Below are 13,079 nucleotides of genomic sequence, written 5' to 3'. Positions count from 1 at the left end.
TAACCCTATATTAAGGCTTACCTGTAGGTGCTGAAAATATATCTCCTAAACCTCCACAGTTTAGGAGATATTTACAATAAAGCCATTCACCGATGTCTAGGGCTGAAGATGGACGCTCGCTGCAAGTGGGGACAGCTGTGATGTTGCAGGCTTCAGTTTCAGGTGTAAATGTCAATGTTCCCAAAAATGTGTCAAAAGTGTTCGCCGAAATACTGCAAAAAAACACAAATCACTGCCATTACTGGTAAAAAAACAATAATAAAAACGCCATATAAATGCCATAAATCTTTCCTATAGTTTATAGACGCTATAAACTTTGCAAAGCCAATCCATATACGCTTATTTAAATAAAATTGGGATACTTACTAGTAAGATGGTGTGTTTTCAAAATTGTCGCTCTTTTCTTTATAGTGCAAACAATAAACGCAGAGGTGATCAAATACCACCAAAAGAAAGCTCTATTTGTGGGGGGGAAAAAAAAAGACGTCATTTTTTTTTTATTTGGGTACAACATCGCACAACCATGCAGTTGTCAGTTAAAGCAATGCAGTGCTGTATCACAAAAATTGGACTGGTCACTGAGCATCCAAATCTACTGGGTCTGAAGTGGGTAGAAACTACCACAAATATTTTCAGGGGCCAGACTGTATTGTCTTAATACCATTCATTCTAACAAAGTTCTTCCTATTAGACGTATTGTATGTGCATGTTATATACTTGTAAAAGCTTTCCTTGTGTAGACCTCTTAAAGCCTTAGTCTGTTTCTTGACTTCGCTATATTGAATGTGATGTCAGCAGTCCCAGCTGACTTAGAACTGCAACTGAAGAAATTGAAGGGAGTAGCGGAAGCTACTGGACAGGAGGGGGGTTTAAGTGCCCAGTAAGCAAGTAGTTCATTTAATTTTTTTTTTTTTTTTTTTTTTTTATGGGGTCTCTAATTACTACACTCAGTGACCTGACATGCCACCTTGCCTTACTAACACTACGGCTCACAAACTGGCAATGCTTGCATGCTCTGTGCACATAGAACCTATTTTGATTTCTGACCAGTGCTGGAAAGCAACAAAGGGTACAGTAAGCTAGAACACTTGGCAGTTGAAGCTTTTGGAACATCGTGTCCGCCCTCTTCTTCTTCTTTTTTTTTTTTTTTTTTTTTTTTTTATTTATTTTTTTGGCTTGAGTTCAATTGAACTTTAACGGCACAAAAGGGAGCAAATAAAAGTGGTTTACATATCCCATTAGGCAAGTCCACTTATCCCAAGAAATAAAGCTTTCTTCCCAGCTACTTTTAGATAAGCTGTGTAAACTTGCTGATTTCTATCTTGCTCACAAGAATCAGTCCAGACACCGTGTCATTGTGATAATGGAAGTTGGAATCTACCAGGTGCCGGGACTGACACCAGTCTCAGCCTCTCAGTGAGCCGATGAGAGTTTGAGATGGCCCCCCCCCCCCCCCTCCACAGCTCAGCGCTCCAGTGTGCGAGGAAGAGCAGAGAGATGCTGATTGATGGTGAACAGCTCTCTGCTCAGAGAGCTGTGAAAATCCGAGCCAATAGCGAATTTCAATTGATCGGTTCTATGCAGAGACGCTGGGGGACAGATGCAGCATCGAACCCATGCTGCATCCACCTAGGTAAGTATGATGGGGTGGCCATACCCATACTTTAAGTTCTTGAGCATTAGTGACTTAAAAAGGGGTACTCATTTTATGCTGACCACTGTGTGTGTGTGTATGTATATGTATGTATATATGTGTATGTGTGTGTGTGTGTATATATATATATATATATATATATATATATATATATATATATATATATACATACATACATACATACATACATACATACATACATACATACATACATACATACATACATACATACATACATACATACATACATACATACTCTCTCACCAAAGTGAGCACACCCCTCATATTTTTTTCAATATTTTATGATTTTTTTCATGTGACAACACTGAAGAAATTGCACTTTGCTACAATGTAAAGTAGTGAGCGTACTGCTTATATAACAAATTTGCTGTCCCCTCAAAATAATTCTACACACAGCCATTAATGTCTAAACCGCTGGCAACAAGCGAGTACACCCCTAAGTGAAAATGACCAATTTGGGCCCACAGTGTCAATAGTTTGTGTGGCTGCCATTCTTTTCCAGCTCTACCTTAACTCTCTTGTGCATGGAGCTCACCAGGGCTTCACAGGTTGCCATTGGAGTGCTTTTCCACTCAGTAACAACATAGCGGAGCTAGTGGGTTTTAGAGACCTTGTGCTCCTTCTATTTGAGGATGCCCCACAGAGGCTCAATAGGGTTTAGGTCTGGAGACGTGCTTGGCTAGTCAATCACCTTTACCCTTAGCTTCTTTAGCAAGGCAGTGGTCATCTTGGAGGTGTGTTTTTGGGGTCGTTCTGTTGGGATACTGCTCTGTGGCCCAGTTTCTGAAGGGAAGGGGCTCATGCTCTGCTTCAGTATGTCATTCAATGTTCCCTCAATGAACTGTAGTTCCCCAGTGTCGGCAGCATTAATGAAGCCCCAGACCATGACACTCCCACCACCATGCTTGACTGTAGGCAAGACACACTTGTCTTTGTAATCTTCACCTGGTTGCCACCACACATGCTTGACACCATCTGAACCAAATAGGTTTCTTAGTCTCATCAGACCACAGGACATGGTTCCAGTAATCCATGTCCTTAGTCTGCATGTCTTCAGCAAACTGCAGGCTTTCTTGTGCATCATCTTTAGAAGAGGCTTCTTTCTGGGATGACAGCCATGCAACCAGTTTGCAGTGTGCGGCATATGGTCTGAGCACTGACAGGCTGACCCCCAACCCCTTCAACCCCTGCAGCAATGCTGGCAGCATTCATATGTCTATTTCCCAAGACAACCTCTGGGTATGACGCTGAGCATGTGCACTCGACTTCTTTGATCGACCATGGCGAGATCTTTTCCGAGTGGAACCTGTACTGTTAAACCGCTGTGTAGCCTAGGCCACCATGCTGCAGCTCGGTTTCAGGATCTTGGCAGTCTTCTTATAACCTAGGCCATCTTGATGTAGAGCAACAATTCTTTTCAGATCCTCAGAGTTCTTTGCCATGAAGTGCCATGTTGAACTTCCAGTGACCAGTATGAGAGTGAGACTGATGGCACCAAATTTAACACACATGCTCCCCATTCACACCTGAAACCTTGTAACACTAACAAGTCATATGACACTTGGAAAGGGAAAAATGCTAATTTGGCCCAACTTGGACATTTTCACTCGGGGGTATACTAACTTTTGTTTCCAGCAGTTTAGACAGACATTAATGGCTTTGTGTTGAGCGTTTTGAGGGGACGGCAAATTGACAGTTATACAAGCTGTACACTTGCTGCTTTACATTGTTGCAAAGTGTAATTTTTATAATTTTAATACACACACACACACCTCAAAAATATTAAAGGAACACTTTAAAAGCACAGATCTCAATGGGGGAAAAATGTGCTGAATATCTATACTGATATTGACTGGGTAATGTGGTGGGAACGAAGGCATGCCACATCGTTTGATGGAATTGAATTAACCTACGGAGCGCTGAATTCAAAGTGAAAAAATTATGCAGCAGCCTAGTCCATTTTGCTGATGTTTCATTGCAGCAACGCAAAATGGTACAGTCGTTTGGCCCCCATGTACACTTCTCTTCTGGCATGGTAAGCTCTGTTAATTGCTTTCACCTGCACTTAAAGTAGAAGTCTAGCCAAAGCTCGTTTGGCTGGGCTTCTCCAATGGATCACAGGAGTGCAATTAGTTTTGTACTCCTGTGACCCGTTTTCAGCAGAGAGCGGACTGAAGTCTGCTTTCTGTTGACATCATGGATATCAGTCCAGGCACCGTGTCATCCCGACAATGGAAGTCTGGGTCCACCAGTGCCTGGACTGACACCAGTCTAAAGCTCTCAGCGAGCTGTTGAGAGCCTGTGATGGCTCTCTGCGCCCTCCACAGCTCAGTGCTCCAATAAACGAGGGAGAGGAGCAGAGAGCTGTGACTGACAGTCTACAGCTCACTGAGCTGTGAAAACCAAGAGATCTGCAGTCGCTAAATTCTTAGTGCTGAAGAGCTGTGGAATAGATGACATTTTGGACTGATGCTGCATCCAGTAGTATAAATCTAAAAAGGAGAAAACAAGAGACCCATCTTCTTTCAATCTAATATTCTCTTACCATTTAGCTTTAACCTGTACCAACATTAGTCTTGAAGCCCCAGGGATTGTGGGTTATGTAGTTGCTTCACAGGAGGTGTCAGTCTTTAGCATACAGACAGAGGTCATGTATTAACCTATGCAGTGCTGTGTCCAGCCTTATGTTTAAAAGAAACATCTGACACTGGAATGTGAAAATGTATTCTACTATAGACTGTACAGAACAAATGACAACATGAATCTACATGGTCAGTGTACATCTTATGCCGTGTACACACGATCGGACATTCCGACAACAAAATCCACAGGATTTTTCCGACGGATGTTGGCTCTAACTTGTCTTGCATACTCATGGTCACACAATGTTCTGAAATTCCGAACGTCAAGAACCCGGTGACATATGACGAGCCGAGAAAATTTAAGTTCAATAACCAGTGCGGCTCTTCTGCTCGATTCTGAGCATGCGTAGAACTTTGTGCTTCATAATTTCCAACAACAGATTTTGTTGTAGAAAAACTTGAGATCCAGATCTCAAATTTTGTCGGAAATTTCAATGGAAATTGGTCACATGGTCAGAATTTCTGACACACAGCTCCCATCGAACATTTTCCGTCGGAAAATCTGAGTGTGTACGTGGCATTTCAGGTGAAAGGCAAGCAAGTAGATTGAAAATGTATGTGAGGGGGTTCAGATTGGGATATCTTTTGGCCCAAATATCTTTACTATCCCAGGTAATTGTAATGCCGCGTACACACGATCAAACAATCGGGTGTAAAAGTCCAGCAAACTCAAGTCCGCCGGACAATCCCCCCGTGTGTAGCCTCCGGCAGACTTTTTTGACCCGAAAGTACGGCGGACTTAGAAAGTAGTTTTGCACTCCAATCTTCCCGCCGGACTCGCATTTCGGCAAACTATCCGGCCGTGCGTATGCCAGTCCACCGTACTTTTGAAATAAACAGACTTTTCTCGCCCGAAGAAAAGTCAGCTCATTTCGAGTGGGTCTCCAGGTAGGAGGGGCCCGCGAAGGAGATGTTGCTGGCCCCGCCATCTGGTATGGACTTAAAGGGGAACCCCCACACCCCCATGTTGATGAGGACAAGGGCCTCTTCCCGACAACCCTGGCTGTTGGTTGTCGGGGTCTGCGGGCGGGGGGCTTATCGGAATCCGGGAGCCCCCTTTAATAAGGGGGCCCCCGGATACCGGCCCCCCACCCTATGTGAATGAGTATGGGGTACAATGTACCCCTACCCATTCACCTGTGAAATAAAGTAAAAAAAAAAACACACAAGATAAAATATTTTATTGCACAGCTCCGGGGGTCTTCTCGCTGGACTCCTCCGCTATCTTCTGCTAGCTCTTTTGCTAGCGGAGGAGCCCTGCTTTCTTCCTCGCCGGCCTCTTCTTCCGACTTCGGGGGTCGTCCCCCTCTTCGGTTCTTCTGCCGGGCCACCGCGCCTTCTTATAGCTCTTTTACAGGCGGTGGCCCGGTCTTCTGTCGCCGCCGCCTTCTGTTCTTCTCTTCTTCTCTTCAGATGTTGCCTCGTCGCATCCTCCGCTCACAATGGCTCCGACGTGACGCACAGCAACTTATATAGGGACATCACCGGATGATGTCCCCGCCCATTATGGTGTCACAGTCCCAGAGGATGCTGGGACTGTGACATCATAATAGGCGGGGACATCATCCGGTGATGTCCGCATATAGGTCCCCGTCATTGTGACCGGAGGGAGCGAAGAGACAACATCTGAAGAGAAGAAAAGAACAGAAGGCGACGACGACGGGGGCGACAGAAGACCGGGCCACCGCCTGTAAAAGAGCTATAAGAAGGCGCGGTGGCCCGGCAGAAGAACCGAAGAGGGGGACAACACCCCCGAAGGAGGAAGAAGAGGCCAGCGGCGAGGAAGAAAGCCGGGCTCCTCCGCTAGCAAAAGAGCTAGCAGAAGATAGCGGAGTAGTCCGGCGAGAAGACCCCCCGGAGCTGTGCAATAAACTATTTTTTACCCTGTGTTTTTTACTTCTTTTTTTTTTTCACAGGTGAATGGGTAGGGGTGCATTGTACCCCATACTCATTCACATAGGGTGTGGGGCCGGTATCCGGGGCCCCCTTATTATAGGGGGCTCCCGGATTCCGATAAGCCCCCCCGCCCGCAGACCCCGATAACCAACGGCCAGGGTTGTTGGGAAGAGGCCCTTGTCCTCATCAACATGGGGACAAGGTGCTTTGGGGTGGGGGGGCAGCGCGGCCCCCCCTTCCCCAAGGCACTTCCCCATGTTGAGGGCACGCGGCATGGTACTTCTTAGGAGGGGGGGGGGGCGCTCGCTCGTCCCCCCCCCCCCCCCCCCATTTCCTGGCCGGCCGGGTAGCGTGCTCGGACAAGGGTCTGATGTGGACCTGGGGGGAACCCAGATTTTTTTTCGGCGTTGGGGTTTCTAAGTCCATACCAGGTGGCGAGGCCAGCGACGTCTCCTTCGCGGGTCCCGCCTACCTGGAGACCCGCTCGAAGTGAGCGGACTTTCCTCCGCGTGTGTGGGAGAGTCCGTTCATTTCAAAAGTAGGGCGGATAGTACGGCGGACTTAGTACGCCGCATTAGTCCGCTGAAAAAGTGCCGTGTGTGGGCAAGTAGCCCGTTCGGAAAGTCGGACGGACAGTCTGGCGGGAAGTCCGCCAGACTAAGTCCGTCGGTTAGTCGGCTACGTGTGTACGCGGCATAAGGATCACCCAGGCCCAAGCAGAAGTAATTTTTATAGCCCCATGAATCCAAAAAGGAACTGTATCTCCGCTCCGAAGCCTCTGGCAGTTGGCTCTTCCTGAATGTCTGGATTTATTCTCAAAAGGACTTGTGATTCTCAATCTCGATTATCTGCTTTTCTTTCTGATCACCTGGAGGCTGAGAGGAGGGTTCTCAAGAAAAGATGATATTCCCAAAGTGGGATTAGCACCTTTCTGCTTTTTTGATGTAACATGAAGACCAGGAAACTACACTAAAAGACATTTTAATTCTTGGCAAAAAATTTTGCATACATTCATATTCCACCCCACACTTCTGGATTTCCTCCAGGAAGAAGTTTAAAATGGTTTGCTGCCCAGTAGCTTTAAGGTGCAGGTAGTGGCCCTTGTATGTTCTGGAAATTAAATTGACAAAAATCTTTCCATTTTTTATATAGTGGCCCCATCTAGGGCTCAGTGCCTCCCTAGATTGCAGAGGTCTGATGGATTAGAGATGCTGCTATTTCAGCATTCTTCAGTTCTGGCCAATTACTACCTGCTAGAATTAATCTCACTACTCAAGGTTTGACCACAGGAGCAAAGAAAGCAGGTGCTTCGTGGGTGGAAATCTGGTATGTGCCTCAAGCCATGCTTTTGGGAAGTTCTCACTGCTGTTTGAAAATGTTCGAACAGGACCTGTTTTTCAGATGGAAGGTGTTGCAGGCATTAGTCCACCCCCCAAGGTGCCTGTCCTGGGAGATGATTTGGGAATACCGGTAATGGTATTTCCAAGAATCTTCCAGGATGACGTCAATTTTCCAACCCAGATATTTTTAGTTTAAAGTGATGGCGCTTAGAAACTGTTGCGTTTTTTTTTTACCTACAAATTTACCTTGTGTACATTGGTGAAGGTTCTTCACTTGCATGGGGGAGGGAGGGGCTTTTTAATTTTTATTTTATTTTTCTTGTTTGCGTTTCCTGTGGAAGGCCAATTATCCCTCAAGTAGCTTTCATGGAAGATTCTTGGAAATTCTTGGAAGTGTTTTTTTTTTTTTTTTTTTCAACAGTTGTCAGTTTAATAAGATATTTTGAGACACAGCGCGAGCATACTTCGATTTTCACCCCAGAACACATTCTGATACCACACGTGTCAGACTTTAATGATTGGACTGATTATTTACCAGTAAATGTATCTTATGTATCACAAAAAAATCAATCAACAGATTAGAAAACCCTACTGTAATGCTCGCCCTCTGGTCAGGAAGTTTAGCTTGGTTTGGCATTATCAGTAGCAGTCTATATACCTAGAAGACCAGAAAGCCTAGCCTATTGATATGTGGCTGCCCCCAGGCAATTGTCTGCAGAGGATAGCTGAGACTGGTGTCTGTCAGGTAGTTCAGGCAGCAGGCAGAGACTTGGCCTATAAATGGGCAAAAGGGTCGGCCTAGGCAGCAGCCAGAAACCTGGTCAATAAATATGCCGGGGTCTGTACAGGCAGCACACAGAAGCAACACTGCGTTGGTGGGGCGGTGATCAGGAACACTGTTTACTGGCTGCTTTAGCCGCGTTGACGCTGTACTGATGTAGCAGCTATTGGGGACACCCTTGATGGCCGTAAGAGACCAGGGATGAGATGGCGCAGTAGAGGGTGCTGGGAGGAAAGGCAAGGACCGGCACTTAGAAGGCAGAGGTCGGTGGCGCAGGAACCTGTTCACGAGCCGCATGTCACCTGCAGGCGATCGACGGGTTGCCAACCCCAGTCTATGGTGACACTGGTGGGGTGTGGTCAGGAACACTGTTTGATGGCTGTCCTGGTCTAGAAGCACTGACACTTTTTTGAGGCCATGATTAGGTACACTGTTGCTGACTTAAACTGCTCTGAGGATACTGGGGCTGGTGTAGCAGTGATCAGGAACACACTTGCTCGCTGCACTGGTATTGTAACACTACTGCTGTGGTGACAACCAAGGACACTGGTCGGCTGCACTGGTATGTTGACGCCATGCATGTGGCTAGTGATCAGGGATACTGGCTGCAATGGCATACAGTGTCATCCAAAAGCCAGCGTCCCTGATATCTAACATCCCCAGTACAGTATGGTTGCAACATGCTGCAACCTTTGTTACAAATGTGATTTGTTTACAGCAATCACCTGGTACAGGACCACTTCATTGTCCTTGTACTCTGCTCTGCGATCTGCTGAGTTGCACGAACAGCAAGAGAGGGAAGAGGTTTTAATATGCCCACAGTAGTGAGGAATCCGGTTGTTTAAGTAGTCACTGGATGGCAAGTGAAGGAAATATGGGAGCTGCAATTGCTAACCTCCAATCCTAAGAATACTAGTTGGCTAGCTGTCCCTGACTTCAGTCCTTTGAGTCACTGACCTGGAACAAACATTCAGAATGAACTCTTCATCTGAATGCTTGTTGCAAGTCAGACGCTCAGAAAGTGCTGAAGCTGTAGTAATGAGTAAGAGCCAGTTGGGATACCTGTGATTAATGTTTTAAACTTTCTTAAATGCATTTAGAACACAGCGCAAAGGGTTCACAGGTGGTACATATGCTGGATGTGTTGAACATTTACTAATCTTGTATTTACTTATTTTTATTTTTTTACAGTGAGAGAAAAGAGGAAGAGTAACCATATAAATCATGTAAGTTATAGCAATCTTTTGATTTATTGTGACATTAGTGATGTGTTTTTTTTTTTTTTTTTTTCTTTTCTTTTAAACCAGAATTGTAAATAACTGTCACAATGTTCCTAGTAGTATACTGTAAACTTAAAAGGTAAACTCTAATTTTGCTATACAACATACGTCTACTCTTCTACGAGTGAACAAATTCAGGCTAGTTAAAGAGCTGCACTTTGTTTTAGATTTGGGTGACGTGAGATGAGTTACCAGTGTTTTTTTTTTTTTTTTTTTTTTTATTGCTGTGCATTTTGTGTCCCCACACATTTCCTGCACTTTTTGCCCCAGAAATGCAATAAGACGCTAATGTAACCCACCGCAAGATGAGGAAAATTTCCCACCCATTGCTGTCACCAGAATAGGTGCCTTCATAGGAATTTTTCTCTATTTTGCTCACGTGGTAGCCATACAGTTGGGTTCTACCTCTTTCATGACAGTCAACTGAGAAGCTGCTTCTCCCAACTGAATGGTACAGGAAGTGCATAGAGAAGTTTAAAAGGTCCCACCCACCCCTGCATCTTCAGTGTTTTTCTTGTCCCTGCCAGACTAGAGTTTCAACTGCCCACATTGATTTTACTGGTTGGGATAATTTGCAAAGTTGCATGTTTTTAAAGTGATTTGTAAACCTTCCTTTTTTGTTATAAAAAAAATATATATATACTTGCCTTTACTGTGCAGTTTATTTTGCACAGTGTGGCCATGCAATCTTATGAGCATTGATGGTACTATGCAAAACAGCACCTGCCAGCCAACACATGAAGGAGAGAAGCAGAACCCATCTGGATAGGTGAGCTCATACTTGGATCTTCACATCACACGGAGCCTTTGTGTTTTTTTTGTTTTTTTGTTTTTTTTTGCTCTAATTTCCAGAATACAGCCATCAACTTTTTTGTGGCTCAAAACCACTTATTGTTTTCCTGCTAATCATGATTGACCAGATATTGACCGCTATACACTGTGCAGTGCACGTAAGGCATACATGAGGAGTTTTAAAACTTGGTGCTCACACTAAAAAATGCCACACCAGCCAAATAGGTCAATTATCACATAGGGTAAGTTTAAAGTATACAGTATCTCAGAAAAGTGAGTACACAAATTTGAAGAGGAGTTAGAATAACGATTAGGTTTTTAATGCTTTCTGTGTCCTTGTTGGGGCTGTTTCACCCTCTATACAGTGGAGCAAAAAGTATTTAGTCAGCCACCAATTGTGCTAGTTCTCTGTCTTAAAAAGATAAGAGGCATGTAATTGTCATCATAGGTATACCTTAACTATGAGAGACCAAAATGTGCAAACAAATCCAGACAATCACATTGTCTAATTTTTTTGAAAGAATTTTTTTGCAAATTATGGTGGAAAATAAGTATTTTGTCAATAGCAAAAGTTCATCTGAATACTTTGTTATATATCCTTTGTTGGCAATGACAGAGGTCAAATGGTTTTCTGTAAGTCATCACAAGGTTGTCACACACTGTTGCTGGTATGTTGGCCCATTCCTCCATGCAGATCTCCTCTAGAACAGTGTTGTTTTGTGCCTGTCGCTGGGCAACACGGACTTTCAACTCCCGCCAAAGGTTTTTCTATGGGGTTGAGATCTGGAGACTGGCTAGCCCACTCCAGGACCTTGAAATGCTTCTTCTGAAGCCACTCTTTCGTTGCCTGGGCGGTGTGTTTGGGATCATTGTCATGCTGAAAGACCCAGCCATGGCTCATCTTCAATGCCCTTGCTGATGGGGAGGGGGGTTTGCACTCAAAATCTCATGATACATGGCCCCATTCATTCTTTCATGTACACAGATCAGTCGTCCTGTTCCCTTTGCAGAGAAACAGCCCCAAAGCTTGATTTTGCCACCTCCATGCTTCACAGTAGGTATGGCGTTCTTTGGTTGCAACTCGGCATTCTCTCACCTCCAAACACGGTGAGTTGTGTTTCTACCAAACGGTTCTACTTTGGTTTCATCTGACCATATGACATTCTCCCAATCCTCTTCTGGATCATCCAAATGCTCTCTAGCAAACCTTGGATGGGCCTGGACATGTACTGGCTTAAACAGGGGGACACGTCTGGCGCTGCAGGATCTGAGTCCCTGGTGGCGTAGTGTTACTGATGGTAGCCTTTGTTATGTTGGTCACAGCTCTCGGCAGGTCATTCACTAGTTCCCCCCCATGTGGTTCTGGGATTTTTGCTCACCATTCTTCTGATAATTTTGACCCCACGGGGTGAGATCTTGCATGGAGCCCCAGATAAAGGGAGATTATCAGTGGTCTTGTATGTCTTCGGTTTTCTAATTATTGCTCCCACAGTTGATTTCTTCAAATCAAGCTGCTTGTCTATTGCAGATTGTCTTCCCAGCCTGGTGCAGGTCTGCAATTTTGTTCTGGTGTCCTTCAACAGCTCTTTGGTCTTCACCATAGTGGAGTTTGGAGTGTGATTGTTTGAACTTGTTATCAGTATAAAAAGACATCTGTCCACAACCTCAAACAGATGCCATTAATACAGGTAATGAGTGGAGGCCAGAGGAGCCTCTTAAAGAAGAAGATACAGGTCTGTGAGAGCCAGAAATCTTGCTTGTTTGTAGGTGACCAAATACTTATATTCCACCATAATTTGCTAATAAATTCTTTGAAAAATTAGACAATGTGATTGTCTGGATTTGTTTCCACATTTTGTCTCTCATAGTTGATATACCTATGATGACAATAACAGGCCTCTCTCATCTCTTTAAGTGGGAGAACTTTCACAATTGGTGGCTGACTAAATACTTTTTTTTGCCCCACTGTATGTCATGTTTAACATTATCATAAATCCTAAACCATTATCGAAAGTGAGAGGAAAAAAAAATCCCAAATTTTGGTTTGTCCCCAGAAAAGTGGAGAAATCTTCCAATGGGGACACTAGTTCTAGGGACTTGGGAGGCCTAGAGGGATTTCCTCTCCCTAACTTTTTTGGCTTCTCTAAATGCCTGTGTATGGGCACATAAGCTTACATGAAGGGGCATACTAGCTCATTATGAATAACTTACCTGAGATGGAAGCCCCCGAAGCGACCCTCGTTGTCCTCAGACACCGCCATGATACCCGGAGTGACTTTTGGGTATCGCGGCTCTGGCCGCAGCCGCGATAACGTCACCCCTGTGCACGGGAACAGCGACTAATGGCATGATTGCCATTAGCAGTGGCATGCTTAGTGCGCCTGCGCGCCATAGACAGTGGGGCCTGTCATTTGCAAATATCTCCTAAACCGTGTAGCTTTAGGAGATATTTCTCTGACCTACAGGTAAGCCTTAATCTAGGCTTACCTGTAGGTCAAAGTGGTCTGTAAGGGTTTACAACCACATTAAACAAATACTTGCTTAATCCAGAACCAATACCTTACATATACTATTGGCTGCTAAATTCAACAACAAATGGAATGTCACCTCACCACCGGATATTGCAGAAGTTATTGATGATCTGAAATGTACCTATGACTGTATATGTGCAAT

At 44.7% G+C, this 13,079-nt stretch overlaps 1 protein-coding gene across 1 annotated transcript in view; it reads left to right on the top strand.

The window, feature by feature from the left end:
• Positions 1-13,079, top strand: part of CCNYL1 (cyclin Y like 1) — a 121,460-nt gene that overhangs the window by 50,923 nt on the left and 57,458 nt on the right. The window contains exon 3 of the mRNA XM_077448493.1: positions 9,526-9,560. Coding sequence (XP_077304619.1) covers positions 9,526-9,560 — 35 coding nt within the window. The remainder of the gene's footprint in view (positions 1-9,525; positions 9,561-13,079) is intronic.

Source organism: Lithobates pipiens, unplaced genomic scaffold (assembly GCF_037356315.1).
Source record: "Lithobates pipiens isolate NorthernLeopardFrog02 unplaced genomic scaffold, aLitPip1_a1.2 Scaffold_22, whole genome shotgun sequence".
NCBI classification, from domain to species: domain Eukaryota; kingdom Metazoa; phylum Chordata; class Amphibia; order Anura; family Ranidae; genus Lithobates; species Lithobates pipiens.
The sequence above is the reverse complement of the archived record's forward strand: the minus strand, read 5'-3'. Positions and strand labels throughout refer to the sequence as shown.